The sequence below is a fragment of the Hemiscyllium ocellatum genome, chromosome 2 (assembly GCF_020745735.1).
Source record: "Hemiscyllium ocellatum isolate sHemOce1 chromosome 2, sHemOce1.pat.X.cur, whole genome shotgun sequence".
Lineage (NCBI taxonomy): Eukaryota > Metazoa > Chordata > Chondrichthyes > Orectolobiformes > Hemiscylliidae > Hemiscyllium > Hemiscyllium ocellatum.
In genome coordinates, this window is record NC_083402.1 from 114,120,912 (window position 1) to 114,142,419 (window position 21,508).

The 21,508-nt window shown below is 38.2% G+C and overlaps 1 protein-coding gene across 1 annotated transcript in view; it reads right to left on the bottom strand.

Annotated features, from left to right (window-relative positions):
• LOC132824554 (choline transporter-like protein 1) overlaps nucleotides 1-21,508 on the bottom strand; it is a 74,041-nt gene that overhangs the window by 22,837 nt on the left and 29,696 nt on the right. Inside the window, exons 6-11 of the mRNA XM_060839180.1 lie at nucleotides 21,125-21,212; nucleotides 15,308-15,477; nucleotides 11,041-11,130; nucleotides 9,430-9,566; nucleotides 5,095-5,281; nucleotides 4,027-4,192 (exon numbers count right to left, since the gene is read on the bottom strand). Coding sequence (XP_060695163.1) covers nucleotides 4,027-4,192; nucleotides 5,095-5,281; nucleotides 9,430-9,566; nucleotides 11,041-11,130; nucleotides 15,308-15,477; nucleotides 21,125-21,212 — 838 coding nt within the window. The remainder of the gene's footprint in view (nucleotides 1-4,026; nucleotides 4,193-5,094; nucleotides 5,282-9,429; nucleotides 9,567-11,040; nucleotides 11,131-15,307; nucleotides 15,478-21,124; nucleotides 21,213-21,508) is intronic.

Below are 21,508 nucleotides of genomic sequence, written 5' to 3' on the forward strand. Positions count from 1 at the left end.
TAGATAAATTTGAGGTGCTGCATTTTGGAAAGGTAAATTAGGGCAGGACTTATACACCTAATGGTTAGGTTCGAGGAGTGTTACTGAACAAAGAGACTGTGGAGTGCAAGTTTATCATTCCTTGAAAGTGAAGTTGCAGGTAGACAGGATAGTGAATAAGGCATTTAGTAAGCTTGCCTTTATGGTCAGAGCATTGAGTATTGGAACTGGGAGGTCATGTTGCAGCTGTACAGGAGATTGATTAGGCCACTTTTGGAATACTGCATGCAATTCTGGTCTCCCTGCTGCAGGAAGGATGTTGTGAAATGAACAGGTTCAGAAAAGATTCACAAGGATATTGCCAGGGTTTGAGCTAGAAGGAGAGGCTGAATAGTCTGGGGTTATTTTCCCTAATGTGTCAGAAGCTAAGGGGCCACTTTGTAGAAATTTATAAATTAGGTTGTGTAGTTTACAAAGTCATGAGGAGTATGTATAGGGTGAATAGACAAGGTGTTTTCCCCACAGTGGGGGAGTCCTAAACAAGACAGCATTGGTTTAAGATGAGAGGAGAAAGATTTAAAAGGCACCTAACAGGCAACCTTTCCACACAGAGGGTTGTGCACGTGTATAATGAGCTGCCAGACGAAGTGGTGGAGACGAGTACAATCACATCATTTAAAATGCACCTGGATGGGTCTATGAATAGTAATAGTTTAGAGAGATATGGACCAAATTCCGACAACTGGGACTAGATTAATTTAGTAATTCTGGTAGGCATGGACATGTTGGACCAAAGGTTTGGTTTCTGTGCCATACAACTCTGTGACAACCTCAACATACGATAAGATGGCAGGACAGATGAATGTTAAAACTATAAATAGCAAACGGACTTCAACTTAAATGATGTTGCTCTGAAAATGTCTGAATTCATTAAAATAATGAATGGTTTTTAAATAGCTTTGTAGGATTGAGATTTTTTTTAATAATTAATGTTTTGACTTGTCTAAGTAAAGGAGGAATGAGATTATATTCTGCTTTATTGTATACGCATTACACATTACTGTATAATTAATCCTGTGAGAGTAAAACACAAACAGCATGCATATTCTTTGTTTGACCAGCATATCGAGTTGCAAATGACTGTGTTTGCAATTTGAGGCCATTCAACGGGTCAGAAAAAAGCAAATGTACTTGTTAGATGGATTTAGTTATTAATAAATGACAGGGCAGATTGCAAGAAATCTGGAAAAAAGATTAAGTTTATCAGTAAAAAATTTTATTACTAACAAAGCTCCATGAGCAAATACTAATACTAATCCTCATTGAGTATTTGTAAGCAAGAACTCTGCGTGGCAGAATGTGTTTAGCTTTTTTCTGAATTGATATTAATACTACCACAAAGTGGTGGTAAGAATACAAAATGTACTCACTGCCATTGTACTAATAATCAATTTTAAAATTGAATGGATGTTGGTGAAATTGCTGTTAACAGATCATTTAATCCTGAACTGAACTAGGTTGTGTAGTTTATAGCCACTAAGCATTCAAGTAACTGTTATTAGCTACATCCCCAAGGTTCGACCATACAATATTGTAGTCTTGGAGACTGGGAAACACAATGAGAAAATTGCAATTTGACAGAGCAAAATAAATTTACCCGTATCGATTTAAGTACAGATGATTTCGCTTAACATCAGGGGTGGGGAAAATGCTGAAGTCGATTAAAAAAAAAAGGTGATAGCAGTACACTTGGAAAGCATTAACTGAATTAGGCAAAGTCATCATGTATTTATGAAAGGGAAATCAAGCTCAGCTAAGCTCCTAGTGTTTTTGAGGATATTATGAATGGGATAAGAGAGAACTAGTCAATGATTGTGCATTTAGATTTCAAGAAGGTTTTTGATAAAGTCCCACATAAGAGGCAAATGGGAAAAATTAAAGTACTTTTAAAGGGGATAATATATTGAGAATTGCTTGACAGACCAGAAATAGTGCAGAACTAAATGGGTCATTTTGTAGGCAGTAACCAGTAGGATACTGCAGAAATCAGTGCCTGTGCCCCAGCTATTCACAATATAAATAAATGATTTGGATAAAGGAATCAATTACAATATTTCCAAGTTTGCTAATGACACAAAACTAAGCAGGATTCAGAATTACAAGCAGGATGCAAGGATGTTTCAAGGCAGTCTTGACAAGTTGAGTGTGTGAGCAAATGTGAAGCTGGACATTTCAGTGTGAAAATCAGAAAGGCAGTCAAGTTTACGTTCCAATTAAGTACCTAACCCAAATTTAGCTCTGAATTAAATGACCTGTTATTCATTCATAAAATATTTAACTTGTAAAAGGTACTACCACAGAAGCTGTCGAGGCCAGGTCACCAAGTATATTCAAGAGAGTGGTAGAATTTTCAGATATTAAAGGCATAAAGGAGTTTGGGAGAAAGCAGAAATATAACAGAGATAGAGGATTTGCCTTAATTATATTGAATGGCTGAGCAGCCTTGAAGCCAAATGGCTTTTTCCTAGTTTCTATTGTGTTTAATGCCATATATTACAGCAAATTGTACAGTAAAACATTGAAGTCCATGATAACTAACTAATTCTTCTAGAACAATTAAATCAGTTCCGTGACTGTACAAGTCAGTTAATGACTCGAGAGCTTGTGAGATGGGGCATGACTAGCTGGGCTAGTGTTTATTGCACCATCCTAAATGCCCAGAGGGTAGTTAAGAGTCAACCATATTGTTGTGTGCCTGGAGTCACACAAATCTAGGTAAGGACCGTAATAGATCTCTCCTTAGTGGCGAACCAGAGTTTTTATGACAATCGGCAATGCTTACCTGGTCACCATTAGGATGGTTTTTATTTCAGATATTGTTGATTGAATTCAAACACCACCATCCACCATGATTTGAACCTATATTCTCAGACCATTAGCCCGAGGTTCTGGATTACTAGTCCAGTGACATCACCAGTGCGCCACGACTTTACCACACCACTGCTGAGCAATAAACCGTGAGGAACAAAGAATTTAACAGGGTAATATCAGAACAAAGGGAGCATATAGATTTACAGGAATTATATCAGAATTTGTAGTTCTAACTCTCAAGAAAGAATGAACAAATTGGGGCTCTCCATATGAGAAAAAGGATGACCAACAGCCTTTACAGTTATGGAGGGGTTACCCAAGTTGATTGGGTTTTGCACCCAGTCCAAAATTTTGGGCCACAAATGCAAGGCACTCATGAAACAATCCTTTAAAAAATTCAGGAGAAGTTTTTTTTTATCAAATGACAAGCTGCAATGGCAAAGGTGCTGTCACATAAGTGAGTTGATGTCATATTGAGGTCAACAGCACAGCTGAGAAAGCTAGGTACGTATATGAGGGGGTATAGGAAGATATAAAAGGACAAGATAAAGTAGGGTGGGAGGAGGTCTATGCAGAGCACAAAGATGGACTTAAATCAGCTGCACAAAATGATCAGTTTGTAAATTCCAAATGAATCTGAGATGCTTAGATACCATTATATTTATTGAAATATTGAAGTTTTAAATTGACATCTTTCAAACACAAACAAAAATTTCACATTTAAAGCCAAGTACAAAGATATGAGACAAAAGCTGGCTAAAGGTTGATTTATTTAATAAACTAAAAGTGGATGGTGGTAAATAAACAGTGGAAACATTCAAAAGAGTCAACGTAGCTAATATTGCTACGAAGTCCTATGTTTCAATAGAGAGGAGAGTTAAGGGCTATGCTGTTGGAGGGAATTTGTGTACAAATTGGCTAGTACATTACAGCAATGAATATATTTCAAATGTACCTCATTGCCTGTAAAGCACTTTAGGAGATCCTTGGATCCCGAAAGGTGCTTTCTAAGCCCCACTTTTTCAAGAAGGTAAATGTTGAAACCCAAATGTCCCTTCCTGGAAAAGAAACAAACTTACATCTGGGGTATTGACAACATAATGAACCCTTTCTCCTTTAAACCTCCAAGTGGTTAAATGTAATTATAAATGACTCACTTCCCCAAAAATATCTTACCGTGTAAAATAATAGGTCACGACAGCTCCAGCCACGGTCATCTGTTGACAGGCCAGTATGAACTCACTGATCCAGATAAGACCAACTAGATGATAAATCCATGTATACTGTAAAGGACCGGACACTTTAAATTCTGTGTAGCCTTGAGAGTTTTTCTCAGGATATCCTACAGGAAGGGACAAAATAAAGGAGAAGGTCCATATTAAAGATATGCCTACTTAAATAAAAAGTAAAAATGCTTGATGACTTAAATGATTATCAAGTTGAATAGGTTATGTGAAAGAAACTAAGATGTGCACTTATGCCTTTCTGGTGAGCATTGAACATGGCGTTGTCCTTTACAACTAACTAAATACAGAACTATCGTTGAGAATACATTTTCATATGCAAAACACTGGAAGATAATGAGTTGTTGGACATTGTTTGGATTAAACAGAATTTTGTTAAGGAATTAAGTCGATGGATTCACATGGGCTGTGAGCCACCTACCTACTAAAGGCAAATATAAGAGATGGGTTGTATCGGTCTTAACTACTGGGAAAACCACATTTCGAAAAGACCATGGTGGCCTCTGTGCTACTGGTTGCCTAGCAACATAGGGATGCAGAAGAAAGTCCAGCATTACTCTCGAACCATGATTGAAAACCTATCAGCATAAATTCACATCCAACAACAGCACACACATTATTTTTGCATACTGTAAACTCTATCATGTTAGATTGATTTTGCAGTCCCACAAGTTTCAATATTTCACTCTGGAATCATTGTTGAAATTTCATAATCCCTTTAAGCAGGATCTCCATATATTCTGCCTAGCCTTCCTCAGTTTGTCTTAAAGGTGATCTATCCCTTTCTGATGAAAGGGCAATGTGACTATTTCTAAGAACTTGTAAACATATGAAAGAACAAAAGAATACTCCAAACTTTTCAGTAACCTGCACAAAATTTCTCAGAATATTTCCATTAAACGCTGGAATAAAATCCTTTCCAAAAGGCATTTTTTCTGGTTAAGATTTGTCAATGCAAGCTAAAGAAAGACAAAAAAGTTCTGCAAATGCATAGTCATACCTGCAGTGCCCAATAAAAGTAGGACCGTAACCCAATAGACCCAGAATAATGCCAATGCCAGGAAAGTCCAGAGTGGCTGAAAGACTAGAAGTGGAATGTGAACGAACACTTTCCCCGCCACATGGAATAAGGCAATTGTAAGAGCGACTCGCTTCCTCATTATTAGCATTAGTAACAGTAAAATGACCTGCAAAAATGAAATAATCACACATTACATTGCTTCCAACACACAACCTTTTGTTACTTTGGATACATTACTAGAAGCTGCAGCAGCAATAGTACCTTCATTTCAATACATTATTTCCCAAAAGTGCTAAATATTAATTTGCAATATTTGTTAAATTCTTCTCAAAAGTCATAACAAGTTGAGCAGATTTTTCTGGAGGGGTACCTTCAACAGCAAATGCAATGTATGAATATAAAATTTCAACTGCATAGCTGAGGAAGAGCAGGGATGGGATTGCCCAATTGCCCAACAAAAGTTGACAAAAATAGTCACAAACCAGGAACCTATACCCCAAGGATTACAAATGAAGGTTAGCAGCTTCACTGATGCAGAATCTGCTTTTGAGGAGGTCCTCTCAATGCGGTCTCTCTCAACTGATCCCACGTTCAATACTTTCCTAGCTAGTCATGTCTAGTGGGACAGAAAGCAACATGTAAAGTCAGCACATCTCCTCCATCTGGCAGTTTCTTTGGGATAAATCTGACAGCGTATGACTTCAGTCCCACAGGTTCCACATTAGGGTTAAGCTTCAAACACCATCCCAATCATCTGCCGTCACTTCTTCACATTTCATTAATATAGCTGACAAAATACTTGACCCCCATACATTTATCTCCAGACATGATAACAGCAATAGTAACCTTGACAGTATCTGAGTGTCACCCTTCACAAAGAATGGCTGCTTCAGAACAGCACCACCCATAACACTCCTACAGTAAGTCCTGCTAACACGTAAACCTGGCCTTGACAAATTTCAATGACTTCCCTTCCCCTACAAGTCCCTAACATATTCATGCCTCAACTGCAATTTCATCACAGCTTCCCACCCTCTGCAAAAACCAATACAATCCTTCATGAGTCATGACTCCAAATCTGGCCTTGTTTGCCACATCTGCCTCATATGGCAGTTACCAGCAAGATTGATCCCACAGCTAATTTCACACCTTTCTGATTGTTTCTGGATTATGTTAATATTTGGAAATTAATCCTTCAGGTGACCTTCCTCCAAGGCTGATGTCAGGACAGGCAACAATGCAAAGTGGCTGAGCAGAGACGGATAGTCAAGTTCAGAACCCATGAGGATAGCTTCAGTGTGGACCTTGGGTTCGTGTCACACTACAGGTGACCCCACTACACTATACACTTTCTTGCACACACTTTTCCATACTCACACTCACACAGGCTTGTGCCCCATCACACTCCCACACACACTTTAACAATGATTTGGAAATCCGGTGTTAGACTGGGGTGTACACAGTTAAAAATCACACAACACCAGGTTATAGTCCAACAGGTTTAATTGGAAGCACACTAGCTTTCGGAGTGACGCTCCTTCATCAGGTGATTGTGGAGGGCAAATTTTTGCTATAAATTCTGTGTTACGATCGAGCCCTCCACAATCACCTAATGAAGGAGCGTTGTTCCGAAAGTTAGTGTGCTTCCAATTAAACCTGTTGGACTATAACCTGGTGTTGTGTGATTTTTAACTGTGTACACTTTAACAAGCTTGCACACACACTCACACAATCACTCCCTCTCTCCTGCATGCACACACAAATAAAAGTCTATGGGGTGAATTTATATTTATAGAATTATATTTACAGATACATTCTATTTTGCTCAAAAAATGCTCTACTAGTAGACAGTTAATGCAGACAGTCAATCCATGTAATATTTTGTAAATTCCACTTTGGAAATAGAACCAGGCTGATTCAAGATTGGGACTCATACTCTGACATACACCTTTAATGTATTGTCTGAGTTGAGATGTCACCTTTTTTTTAAATAGCCTGTTCTGTTATAAATTCTGTGTCTTATGGTCCTACACCACAACCACCTGATGCAGAAGCAGCACTTCGAAAGTTAGTGCTTCCAAATAAGCCTGTTGGACTATAACCTGGTGTCATGTGATTCTTAACCAATTTCAAATTAGTTTTCCTGTGACACCCATAGCAACATGAATGTAGAAACAGGTTATAAAATTAACATGCATATGAAAATTAATGTATTCTGCAATTAATACATTCAACAGTTGTCCTATGAATGCTAAAAGACAATACTGATCCATTATTTATTTAGTTATTTTACAGTCCAGATTTTATGCAGCTATTAAAATAAGGAAAACCGTAGGAAGATAGAACAGAGGATTTAGGCAAATGGAACGTTGGCCTCTCTACCAAAGGAAAGAGAGTATACGCATAGGGGCACTTTTAATAAAACTGTACAAGACACTAGTCAGACCACAGCTGGAATACTGTGAAAAGTTTTGGGCCTCTTTTCTAAGGAAAGATATACTGGCACTGGAGGCAATCCAGGGGCACTAAGCTGAAACCAGGTATGGAGTGACTTTCTTACGAGCAGAGATCGAGTAGTGTGAGTCTGTATTCATTATAATATAGAAGGATGTGAGGCAACCTTATTGTAAAATACTTGATTCCAAGGGGACTTGACAGGGTAGATGCAGAAAGATTTTTTTTTCTTATGGGAGAGCATAAAACCAAAGGGCATAATCTCAGAATAACAGAATCTCTGTAGTGCAGGTAGAGGCCATTCTACAAAAGAACTCTCTCTGAAGAACATCCCAGATAATCCCCAGAACCCCTCATCGACTATTTTTTAAACAATGGTCAATTCACTTAACCTGTACATCTTTGCATTGTGGGAGGAAACCACAGCACCCAGTGGAAACCCACGCAAACACTGGTAGAATGTGCAAACTCCACACAGACAGTTGCCCAAGAGTAGAATCAAACCTGGTTCCCTGGTGCTGTGAGGCTGCAGTGCTAAGCACTAAGTCCCTGTCCTGGTTTGCACGTTTAAAACAGTGATTAGAAGGAATTTCTTCTCTCAATGGGTATGAATCTATGGAATTCTTTACTGCAAAGGGCTGTTGCAGTTCAGTCGTTAAGTATATTCAAGGCTGAGAATAACAGATCTTTAATCAGTATGGAATCATGGGTTACAGGGAAAAAAAACAGGAAGTGAAGTTGAGAATTATCAGATCAACAATTATCTCGTTGAATGGCAGAGCAGACTCAATGGGCTGAATGGCTTACTTCCACTCCTACATCATGTGGTTTATTTTTGAGAGGGCTCAAAAACAATTGACAGGTTATTTCAAATTGCAACAAGTTGAAAACAGATTCTGAATCACATAACATTGAAATTATGAAAATTACTTCCCGAAAGCAATTTGGCAACATTCAAGACAAGAGGTGTAATCTTCAAAAGTTAAGCTACCAGGTAAATGCGTCAGTTATTTTGCCAGCAGATCACTCTTCTTTGTATCAGAGTTTAACATGGTAATGCAAATGGAAAATACATTCTTGATTATTTTTAAAGCAAGGCGACCCAAGCCCCTCCCCTAGCAATTTTTCTCCACCCACACCTCAAGTACATCAACATGAACCTGAGAGTATGATAAATGATATCACCGTAACCACACACCAAGACAGCCATTCACTAATTATGAACTGGATCAGGCCATTCAGCCCAACAGTTCCGTTTTGGTGGTCACTTTTCACACTCCTCTGCTCATTATCTCGATCAACGTATCCCTCTGTTTATTCTTATATTATACTTATACAGATTCTGCTTGGATAAGTCAGTGCTAATCAGTTCAATTATACAATGTGAGTTCTCCATCAAGTTCAAAAGAAAAAAAAAACTCCTGAATTCGTCAAACCATAAACCAAGTATCGTTGGTGCTGTAAAAAATGGAAATCCAGTTCCGAAGAAGGGTCACTGGACCTGAAATGTTGACTCTACATTCTCTTCACAGATGCTGCCAGACTGACTGAATATCTCTAGCAATCTCTGTTTTTTCACCTGAATTCTCTTCTGGATTAATTAATGACTATATTTGTGGTCCCTTGTTACAGCCTTTCCTGCAAGTGGAAACATAATCTTGAATATCTACTGCACGGAACCTTTTCCAATATCTTCAAGCACTTAATCAGATCACCCCTGAATCTTCTCTAGCTTGAGTAAACACCTTCATTTGTTTAATTTTTACTGATTGATATGAACAGCATTAGGCACCTTTCCAGTTTTTCCACACTTAAACTAGTAATGATTAACTTTGAATACATTATGGATGGAGTACTTACTGTAACTACTGTTGCAATAATGGCATATATCAGAAGAGCCTTGCTGTTGTCTTCTGCCACATTCTCATCTTCAACTGATTTTGCTTTGGCTGCCTTCTTCTGATCAGCATACAACCACCAAAGAACAGCGGTACCACCTGTGTAGGGAGAGATGGGAGAAGCAGTTAGGCAGACAACAAAGTTTGACAATAAAGAGAAAACAAAGCCTACAATTGAAATTGATGTCGAGAGGGGTTTAGGGCTAGAGGAGATCAAAGACAGGGGAGTGCATGGCAATGAGGGATTTGGAAATGAGGAAAAGAGTTACAAACTTGAGATATGCTGGACTGGGAGCTAAGGTAGGTCAGCAGGCATCCAGTTAATGGAATTTGGCGTCAGCTATGATACAGTAGGAATTTTGTATATTCTAGTTTAAAGGGGATAGTATATGGGAGGATAACTAAAAAAGCATTGGCGTGGTTAAGTCTGAAAGTGACACTATCAGTAAGACTGTCAGCAATAGAAATGGTTTAAACAGGTACAGCGGCATGTGGTGTTATTACTTTCTGATGGAGAACTGTTAGAATCTTAGCACAAAGTCAGACTGTGAGTAATCTGGCAGAACCAGGAAGATTAGGAGAAAGTGAGGACTGCAGATGCTGGAGATCAGAGCTGAAAAATGTGTTGCTGGAAAAGCGCAGCAGGTCAGGCAGCATCCAAGGAGCAGGAGAATCGACATTTTGGGCTGAAGAAGGGCTTATGCCCGAAACGTCGATTCTCCTGCTTCCTGGATGCTGCCTGACCTGCTGCGCTTTTCCAGCAACACATTTTTCAGAACCAGGAAGATTGCCTCCTGAAAGGGACAGAATTGACAGAAGAGTACACAGTGGGACTGGCTGACAATGGATTTTGCTTTTCTCTTGTTTGACGTAAGGAAACTGCAGCTCAATATGGGCAGGTTGTTGAGGGCAGCTTGACAATTGGAGAACCGTATTTGGTGCTCCCCACCAGATGTGTAATGTTCATCCCAGGTTAATTTGAGGACGGATTGAGAGAGCTTGGGCGGGTTGGGGGTGTGAGGCACAGCTGATGGCTTTCGGTGACAATATAGAAGATACATCACATGACTGAAGGACAACATATGGTTGTGTACAAAAGAAGGGACTCAAAAACAAACCTTCGGACATCTCCAGAGGTTATCGTATGGGTGCAAGAAGAGAAATGACTGCTGGAATGGATTGATCTTCCATTGGATCCATTGAGCTAAGCCAAGGAGACAGGGATTGAAGGAAGTCCAGTGAAGTTAAAATTACAAAAATGCATGATATACCAGGGCCCCAGTCACTAGAGGTATAATTTATGAACTTTGAATAGAATTGCTGTAGTACTATGGAACGACCACACCTTTACATATGATAAGAAGCAGAATTTTTTGCATGAAAAATCTTAATTCTTTTTTGGAATCTAACCTCATTCCAATAACTAGTGGAAACTGAAAAGCACTATATCTGGATCAAATAAATATTCTCTCTTGGAATAGAAAATTAGAAATAGATACAAATGGATCTTTTAAAAAAAAATTAATAAGCTCAGTTTTAAAACATTCTTATCACTTGCAATCAATCAACTTACCAATTGAACCCAGGATGGTGAGAATTGCAAGGATCCAAACAAGCACTCGGGAGATATATCGAATTATAACCATTAACAACATCGATAAAACTGCCAAGACACAAATAAATAATTAGGGCACAAGTACTATATAGGATTGAACTTTCAAGGAATTTCAAGTGACAGACAAGGTGAGATTGTAAATGTTGCATTCACCATCTTTTTCAGGAGTAGAGCTTCAGATCCAACTATTATGAAACTTAAATCACTGAATGACACAGCAGACTACTAGCACACTGGACTTCCTCATCTGGGAAACTGGACTCTAAACAGGGCCAGAAAGAAGCAAGAAAATCTCATGTCCTGCTGCCTCCTGGTAGATATACCCTTTGTTGGATCACTAACCTCCCACTGAGAACCACATTTACCTTTGCATCAAAACTCAACTCTCCTTAGAAAGAGGAACACTGCAAGAAGAGTGGGAGCAAAAATTTGGCAATTTGTGAGGCTGTACAAACAATACACTTGAGAGGCAAAATCTCTTGATCTTTGAAAGCAAGTTGGAAATGACTATTTATTCATCATTTCAGAGTACAGGTCTCATTCAGATAAGATCCATTCATCAAACAAAACTGAAATCTAGATGGGAATCATGATGAGATTATACCCGCTCTCACTTTGTTATTCTCTGTTACTCTTCTACTGTTTTCACACTCTCCTTTCCTCAGTATTTCCCTCTTTCTTATTATTGACTTTCGGTGGGATGTTACTCATGCTCCCCTGCAAATTAACAGCACAGAGGTGGAATGAGTGGAGAGTGTCAAGCACCTGGGAATGGTCATCCACAACAAGCTTTCTTGAACTCTGTGTGGATGCACTGGTTACAAAGGCCCAACAACATCACTTCTTCCTCAGGCAACTGAGAAAATCTGACATGATGGCAAATATCCTTGCCACCTTTTATAGGTGCACCATCGAGAACATTCTGTCCGGATGTATCACTACCTGGCATGGCAACTGTATCATTCAAGATCGGATTATAGAGTTATAGAGAGTGGTAAACTCAGCCCAGACAATCATAAAGGCCAATCTCCCATCATTAGAATCCATCTGCCAGGCCTTCTGTCAAGGAAAGGCCACCAACATTCTTAAGATCCATCCCACCCTGGTAATGCTTTTCTACAACATCTACCATCGGGGAGAAGGTACAGAAGCCTGAACACACGCACCAAGCGGTTTCGTAACACTTTCTACCCGACTGTTGTTAGAATACCGAATGGACTATCAAATTCTTAACATTCACCTGTACCTGTGTTTTTTTTTGCCACTGTTTACCTATTATTTACTATTTATGCTACTTAACTATGTGATCTGCCTGTATTGCTCACAAGACAAAGCTGCACACTGTGCCTTGGTACGCATGACAATAAATTCAATTCAATTCAGTTCAATTCAATTTCCACCCCTTTTCTCAGTCTTTCCCCTTTCACGGTGTTGCTCTGTTCCAGCACTTTTTCTCTTATTTTGCCTGGATGTTGCAATTGCAAAGAACAGAGATTGGACTAAATTCACCTACATTCCAGAATAGAAGCTTCTTTTCACTTACAGACCGATGTTCACAGAAGGTTCTACTTTGATGAAGATTTGTATTTAAAAGTTTGACGAGGTCAAATTATACTAAAGTTAGATGATGCTGCCTCATTGATATCAAAAATAATTTAGAGCCTATAGGAGTAGCAGACAGTTTAAAAATCAGAGGTTTCCCTTTTAAGATAAAGTAGCTTTTTTTTTCCTCTCAAGATCCTGTGAAATTCACTTTCCCAGAAATTACTGAAAGTTTGGTCTTTAAATGTTTTCAAAGCTGAGTTGAACGGATTTTGAAGACCAACAAGTCTATGATTATGGTGGGAAAACAGGGACATGGAGGTGAGACCACATCCAGATCAGCCATGATCTTATGAATGTTGGATCAAACACCAAAAGCTAAATGGCTTACTCCTGCTTCCAATTCTTATGTCCCTATATGTTCCAATAATCCCAGATTCAGGGTTAAGCCAGTCCTTCTGAAACATACAAAATCCCTCCCAGACAGCAAAACAGCACTCCAAACACTATAACATATCAGCTTCTCTCTCTATATATATATATATATATTCTCAGATCCAGAAATGGCAAGAGGTTAGAAAGGTGCTCAAAGTCAAAGGCACGCAGCATAACTCACAATGACATCAACTGGATACAAGCATTGAAATATACAGATGTAAAACATATATAACTGAAGAGCATCTAAATTAATTTTAAACTTACTTTAATCTTTAGCCACTAAAATTGGAAAGCATTTTAAGTTGTTTACTCTAAAACTCAAATATGAGCTTGTTTGAGCCTAATTAATTATAGAAATGTGCTAAGAGGTCAGAGGAACATGGCATTTAGTTTAAGCTCGATTGTTAAGAGAAGATCATAATGAAAAATTGACTTTGTGATGGTGCAAACTCAAGTTAACGTTATCCACATTTTTAGAAGTTAAACAGAAAATAAACATAAATGCAAGGAATCTTGTGATATGCATATAATGTGGGCTATTACAGATAATCTGTATCCTGGGAAGCATGGTAGTTTATTTTTCCTGACATTAATTGCAAAATGTCTTTGAAGCAGACAATGCCTGTGCTTTGAGGCCATACAGAGTGTATGTGACCATACCCTACTTCAGTGAAAATGAAACATTTCGGTAACACACTGTCCAGAAGATGGTCACTGGAGAAATGGGAGGGAGTGATTGGACATTTGAGAATCAGCAAGTTACAGAACAATTCAAAAGTTGCTGATGGATGAGAAGGTATTGAACAGTGACATCATTTAAAAGGAGAGTAATCCAGAACATTAATGTAGAAGCATGGAGCAAGGGACAATCCAAGGGAGCCAAAGTGTTCTCGCCAGGTATTCCTTCCTGTAGTTGCTGCAGATATTATTCCCCTCTGCCTGTTTGTCCATCCAAGGGTGGAGAAGAAGAAAATTGCTGGAAAAGATTGACAAATTATGCCCAAATATGGTAGTTAGAGGTGCATTTTTAGAAGTTTTAAAAATAGATTAAAGACTTGAGCACTAGACTGGAAAACAAGGCACCAGAGGTGACTAACTCCAGATTGCTCTCTGTGCCACATTCTGAACAAGCTGGAAGGAAGAGGTAAGATTAGAGGGCTCCTTGAAGACCTCACATTCTTGGGGCACTGACATAATTTACTGCAATAGAGAAGGCTACACTAAAGGGATAGTAGAAGGCTTACTTCCAACACTATAACCACTCCGAGACTATTGTGCCCATTTTTATCTTCAGTAACACAAAATATTGACATTATACATTTCCTTGACTTCAATTAACCTGTTAGCTGCAGATGTACATGTCAATGTGTTTTAATTTTAACTAGTCATATTATACTCTGAAATATTCTATTTAAAAACAAAAAGATTTAAAGGAATGTTAAAAACCTGAATTGAATCCGAGGAACAGGTAGTCCTTCTGGATTGCCTAGTGAACATTTATATTTTAACTGATTCCACAAATTAACTGGTCATGGTCAACCTGTGCAACCTGGCTATGAAGAAATTGGATACTGTGTCTCTTATAATAATCATACTTGAGAGATATTTAATTGGCTGTGAAATGCTGTAGGACATTGTAAAAATGAAACCTACAAAGTGAATGTGTTTCTTTCCAACAAGAAAAAGCTCCATTTCTGTTTTTTTCCTACTACTTTCTCAAATAAACAAATCACCATCAACAACACTTTTCCTTAATGATACTTTTACAAGAAAAACAAGAGAAATGTAGCCTCAAAGCAATGAACTCTAGTTTAGATTCTTTTTGCCCAGTTCAAAAACATTTTAATCAGTATGCTGAACCACCCTACACCCCACCTACTTATCAGACAGAGCTCAACTTACTACTTTGTATTTCTACAGAATGTGGATTATTTGCTGAGTCCACTTTTGCACTTTAAAGTTCCAGAGGCAACACAATAATCATATTGGTGGCTTCTGAATTAGAGAAAACATTTGTATAATGCCATTAGTTGTTCATAAAAAGGTGAGACACTTATTTTTAATGTTAAGTTAACATCTATTAAAAAAATACAATGCAAAATAAATTGTGGTATATATTACATGGGTGACAATGTAATAAAATGTAATAAAAGCATTCTACGTTAAATTTTATTATTTGATAATGCAATGCTTGGTTCAAAATTGTTTCTTTTTAAAAAAGAAAAATGTATTCAAGATGTATTACCTAGAGATAAAAAGCAAAGTCCCACTATAATTTCTTTGCTGGTCATTACTCCAGTAACCACTCTCTGCAAGACACTATTGTCACTGACGAAGGTGGTCAGGGCCTTAATAAAGTTGACAGAGCAGACATCTACATCTGGGGCACAACGATGGAAGAATGGTATAGGTTTACTAGTGTAAAACAAAAACACAGAAAAAATGGAATGTCAAATTAATATCAACAATGGGGATGAGCGACGACTGTGAGAGGCACATATACATTTAGAATGCTAGGTCTTCATAAGTATCAAACATTTAGGAGTAGCAACAAGTCCTACTCATTATTAATAAGAAATCAAAATTAGCAAAGTCAAAACAGAGCTTTTGCTTTATAGACCCAGCTTTCACTGCAAGGGACTAAAATAAAATTGCTTACAACTTAACATCTCATAAAACTCAGTATAAAGGGCATGAAAATGGTATCTATTGATAAATTTTACGCACAGCTTTTATATATGTATTCAGTTCCCCATTAGTTCACAGTGACTGAGTAAACAATGGCAGATATTTGATAGAATTCAATTCCGATCAAAGCAGTTCAAAGAGACTGGCACTGAAATTCTGCCCATATACCTCAGCTGGACCTTTCAGGCCCTTTATTTTCTGTATTGTTCCCCTCTACCTGGAGTTGAAAGCAACTGCTATTGTGCAGTGCTTTGACTCAAATTTTCCTACATGGGTGGTAGTGCTTTACCATTACAATGACTTGGAAAGAAACTGCACAGTATAAGCCAACAGCACCTTTGCATGCAACTTCAAAAGGGACTGAACATGTTTGTGATTCAAAATATTATTACTTTTACAGATTCTTGCTGAATTAAATGTTTTTCCTAAGAATTCTGAATGGATCATAGAACACTTTAAAATGCAAACACATATGAATATTTAAGCACCAAACTGAGAGTTCGGAATGGCTCCTTCTTTTTTGCATGCTTATTTCTCTTTGATGGGACAACATTGCAATCCTCTCATTATCACTGTATAAAGAACAATAGCTGGGTGAAAGTTTCTTCAGAACATTCGTGTCAGGGCCAGCTGGCAACAGGCTGGAGTTGGTTGCACACTATTCCATGGATAAATGTGCGTTAATTAGGGACAGCCAATGTGGATTTGTCAAGGAACATTCATGTTTGACTAAGTTGCCAGAGCTTTTGAAGAGATACCAAAAAAAGTGTTGTTGAGGTAATGCTGTTGACCTGGTATACATGGACTTGCAAAAAGACATTCAATATTACCACTCAGACTTGTGAAAAAACATTATAGCTCACGGAATAAAAGGGACAGCAGCAAGAAGACACAAAATTGACTAAGCGATATGAAATAGACAGTAATGGTTAATATCAACCAGGAGAACTTGAGGACTGCAGGTGCTGGACATCAGAGTTGAGTGTGTGTGCTGGAAAAGCAAAGCAGGTCAGGCAGCATCCAAGGAGCAGGAGAATCAACATTTCGGGCATAAACCATTAATGGTTACTTTTGAGCTGGAAGAACGTTATACTGGAGCTCCCTGGGGGTCAGTATTGGGATCTTTGCTTTCCTGATCCTAAGTGCCCAGTTTTGTGGGCAGAAAATCATTTCAAAGCTTGCACATGACACAAAATTCAAGAGAACTGTAAAGTCTGGAGATTACAGTGTAGAATGTCAAAACAAAATGACAAGTTGATGGAGTGTGCAGGTAGATGGTAGATGAAGTTCGATATACAGACGGGGAGGTGATATACATTTTGATACAAAGAACATGGAGAGACTGTACAAAATAAAGGGTAACATTCTAAAAGATGTGTGCAGAAGCAGAGAACTCTGATGTAAATGTAGATAAGTAATCATTATAGAGATTTTTTTTAGAAACTACATCAGTTTCCTCGACTTCATTAATTATCAAGAGCAGGAAGGTTATGATGAACTTGTGTTAGAATGCTGGTTAGACCTCAGTTGGAGTACGGTGTATAGTTCAGAGTGTCACAATTTAAGAAGGATGTGAATGTATTGTACAGAGTACAGATGATCTTTCAGAATGGTTCCAGGTATGAGACACTTCAGTTAGGAGGACAGATTGGAGAGGTTGGGCTAATTTTCCTTGGAAAGCAGAAAGCCAAGGTTGAGTTCATTAAAGTTCTCAAAATAATGCAGGGTTGGATAGAGTAGGCAGGGAGAAACTACTTCTGTCTGCAAAAGAATCAAGAACCTGAGAGCAAAGTTTGAAGTATTTTACAGAAGAAGCAATTGGGAGATAAGAAGATACTTTCAAACAGCACGTGATTCAGATGAAGAATGTATTGCCTGCACATTTAGTGGAAGAGGTTTGACTGAAGAAATCAAATGGGCATTGTTTCTATTTAAATAATTATCCAGTGTGCTGGGATATAGGGCAAGGGCAGAAAAATGATATTAAGTTGTTAGTCCAATTTCGGAAGCTATTGCAGACACAATGGGGCAAATGGTCTCTTTCTGTATAATAATAATTCTGTAACTGTGATAGCATAATGGGTCTTCAAGACCCAGATAAGATTCAGGTTTAATTTTGGTTTTGTTGCAGAAGTAAGCCACTTAGCTCCTCAAATCTGCTCCGCCATTCAATAAGATGAAAACTGATCTAATTACTTCACATTCCTGTCCACCACCAATAGATTCTTCAAAAGGGAGTAAAAGCTATCTACCCCTATTTTAAACATATTCAAGGACAGGTTTATAAAATCATGAGGGGTATAGATAGTGTTAATGGTAGGTGTCTTTTCCCTAGGATAGGGGATTTCAAGACTACGGGGCATATTTTTAAGGTGAGAGGAGAGAATTTTAAAAAAGGCATGAAGGGCAAAGTATTTACACAAAGGGCAGTTCGTGTGTGGAATGAACTTCTTGAGGAAGTGGTGGGATGCAAGCACAGTCACACTTAAAAGGTACTTAGATAAGTACATGAATATGAAAGGTTTGGAGGGATATGGACCAAGAGCAGGCAGTGGGACTAATTTTATTGAAGATTAGGCTTGGTGTGGACTGGTTAGGTTAAAGGCTCAACTGTAAGACTCATTGACTCTGCTTCTAATGTCTTTTGAGGAAGTTCCAAAGATTTAAAACATATTTGAGAAAGAAAAAAAAATCTCCTTTATTCTGAAGGAGATTCTAAAGAAGACTCATGCTGAAATCAAAACTTCAACTCTGTCTCCACAGATGGTTCCAAACATGTTGAGTGTCTCTAGCACTTTGTTTTTCTTCCTCCTCTCTGCCATAAATGGATAATCCCTTGTTAATATCCTTTCATGGTCAATCTGTTTGACTCAAGTAATGAGACAGAGGAGAAACTGTTCATGGTCCCCAGGTTCCATGCTTCACACTGTCTGTATGACATGAAACAGCCAAGAGGGATTCCATTTGGCATTCACTGAACTCAGAGATACTAAAGATAATATTTCTGATAACTTGTTTTTGTTATAAAACATCTCATGAAATGGACAAGTCATGCATTATACCAACCAGTCTCCCCTCCCTATGATGTTTTCCTACGTAATGCATACATGTGAAAATAAATCCTATTATAAGATTAAGCCCCAAAGCTTAACCCTGATTGTGTTGTATTCATCATCTTACAGAGTAGCCACAAGAATCCAATGGACAACCCTCATGCTCTGAGACATATACCACAATCAAACAGCAGTTGTTGGTCCTTCAGGATGTTACTGTAGTTACGACACACAGAACAGGACATGGCTCAGTTCACAGGAATGTCAGTCTCGCAATGGCAACAGCTTATTGTCACCAAGTGCAATTTATCAGAATTGGTTTCAGGGGACAACAAATTATAGTCCACATTGTCACAGGGGTATGATGTCATTGATCTGGAGAATAAACAGAGTGAGCAGACAAAGGAACTTCTTGGCAATTCTTGAACTAAAATTGAGAGAGAAAAAATGAATTATTACCAACACTGGGAGGTCATGTTGTGACTGTAAAGGACAATGGTTAGGCCACTTTAAGAATACTACATTCAATTCTGGTTCCCTGCTATAAGAAAGATATTGTGAAACTTGAAAGGGTTCAGAAAAGATTTACAAGAATGTTTCCAGGGTTGGAGAGTTTGAGCCAGATGGAGAGGCTGAGCAGATTGGGGCTACTCTCCTTGGAGCGTCAGAGGCTGAGGGATGACCTTAGAGGTTTATAAAATCATGTGGGGCATGGATAGGGTAAATAACCTAGGTCTTTTCCCTGGGGTGGGGAGTTCAGAACTAGAGAGCATAGATTTAGGGTGAGAGGGGAAAGATTCAAAAGGGACTGGAGGGATAACTTTTTCATGCAAAGATGGTGCGTGTCTGGAATGTGCTGTCAGAGGAAGTGGCGGAGGCTGGTACAATTACAGTATTTAAAAGGCATCTAGATGAATGGAAGGGTTAGATGGATATGGGCCAAATGCTGGCAAATGGGACTAGGATATCTGGTCAGCATAGACAAGTTGAACCAAAGTGTCTGTTTCCATGCTGTAAATCTCTATGACTCTGTAACACTGACATGCAATTTGAGGGGAAACACACAGCAGTGAAAACAGCTTTGTTCGAAGACCTTAAAACACTAATGGGCCTGGCCTTGTCAAATATGTAATAAGTGGATTAACAAGATATTTAGCACATGGTTCCAGAAATACAGAAGATGAAACATATTGAATACCTTGGACAAAATAAAACTTGGCTTCAATGGCAATGACAACATTCAAACTTGGGTGTTACTGGTTTTGGTAAATTTTGTTAAGAGTACAAAACTCACTTGGGGGATAGAATAAACAAGTCAATTCCCAAAACACAGAGAAATAACACACCAAAGGATTAACCAGAGGAAAGGTTCACAAGGGGTACACCTCAGCATCAAAAGAGATCCTCAAGACCATAATCAATACTAGAATCTAGAGATAGAAGTATCTAATACATGAACAACACAGAGTAAAATTGTTTCATTAGGATTTGGAACAAAGCAGCCAGGCTCAGCTGAGGGTGGGGGTGGTGGTAATGCTGAATAGTGGTTGTGGTTGAGGTCTATATCAGATTTCAACGAAGAGTGGTGAGCTTTTTGAGATCAAAAAGAAATTATGATTCAATGCCGGATTGGAGAGAGGAAAATGAGAGATGAGACTAAACAACTTTCCAGCAATTTCACACCAGACTTTTGCCAAAGGACCAGACAGGGAGACAGAGTAAAACAATGATAGGCAAAAGAGGCTGCAACCAGCTTTAGGCACAGACCTTCTAGAGAATATTTTCTTCCTTACCAATAACAGGAAAGGCACTTCCCATTTAAAGAGCGCATGTGTTACAAAGCCAAATTGTGTAAGATGTTCAGACACCAGGTTTGTTTCCAAAACACAGGGACAGTGCTTTGAACTTACCAGTTTGATGTGTCTATATTTAGTAACATGTAACAGCTTTTCAGAACAGAGAAAAATTTTGCAATTACTAGTAACAGTCATAGTCTCATTGAAAGATGTGACCTTGGAGTAATGAAAACATATCCAGGAAGGAAACAGATACTTCAACCATTAATTTAGAAAATACAGAAATACTTTACATTCCAAAACATAAACATAAGTAGATTTGAATTAAGAATACCTCAAGTTTTAACTCTATTGGATATACAAGCACAAAATTCAGAATATAAATGCATTGATCAGAACTTCTGGAGTAGCTTCCCACTTTACCCAAAACACAGAAAGCAGTTTGACAAAAAAAAGTTTTTTTTTAAGTTCAATGAATGTTATGACTGGAGTTTTCTGATAAGGATTCTCCCTGAATTTTCCTACCTTGATTTAACAGGAAGTTTAGGACACAAACTCGATTTTCCTGATGTATATTTTCTTGGCTCCAGCTCATATGCGCACAGCTTAGACCCTGCAACAAAAAATACTGAATTAAAAAAATCACATTTGTGGACTTGCTTCTATGCTGCAGATTTGTCAAATCAATATTAAAAATGTTCTCCCCTTAGGATACACGTATCAGGCAGATCAGCAGCAGAAGAATCAGTTTTCATTGCTTGAAAAATATCAACTTCAAAACATTATGTAAGCAAAATTAAAATTCCATCAAATTTAAGATCTAGAGACAGAGGAACAATGCACAGCCTAGCATATCCTTATTTTCCAATAGTTTTAATAAAAAAAGTAAAGCAAGCAGCTGAAAAGCAT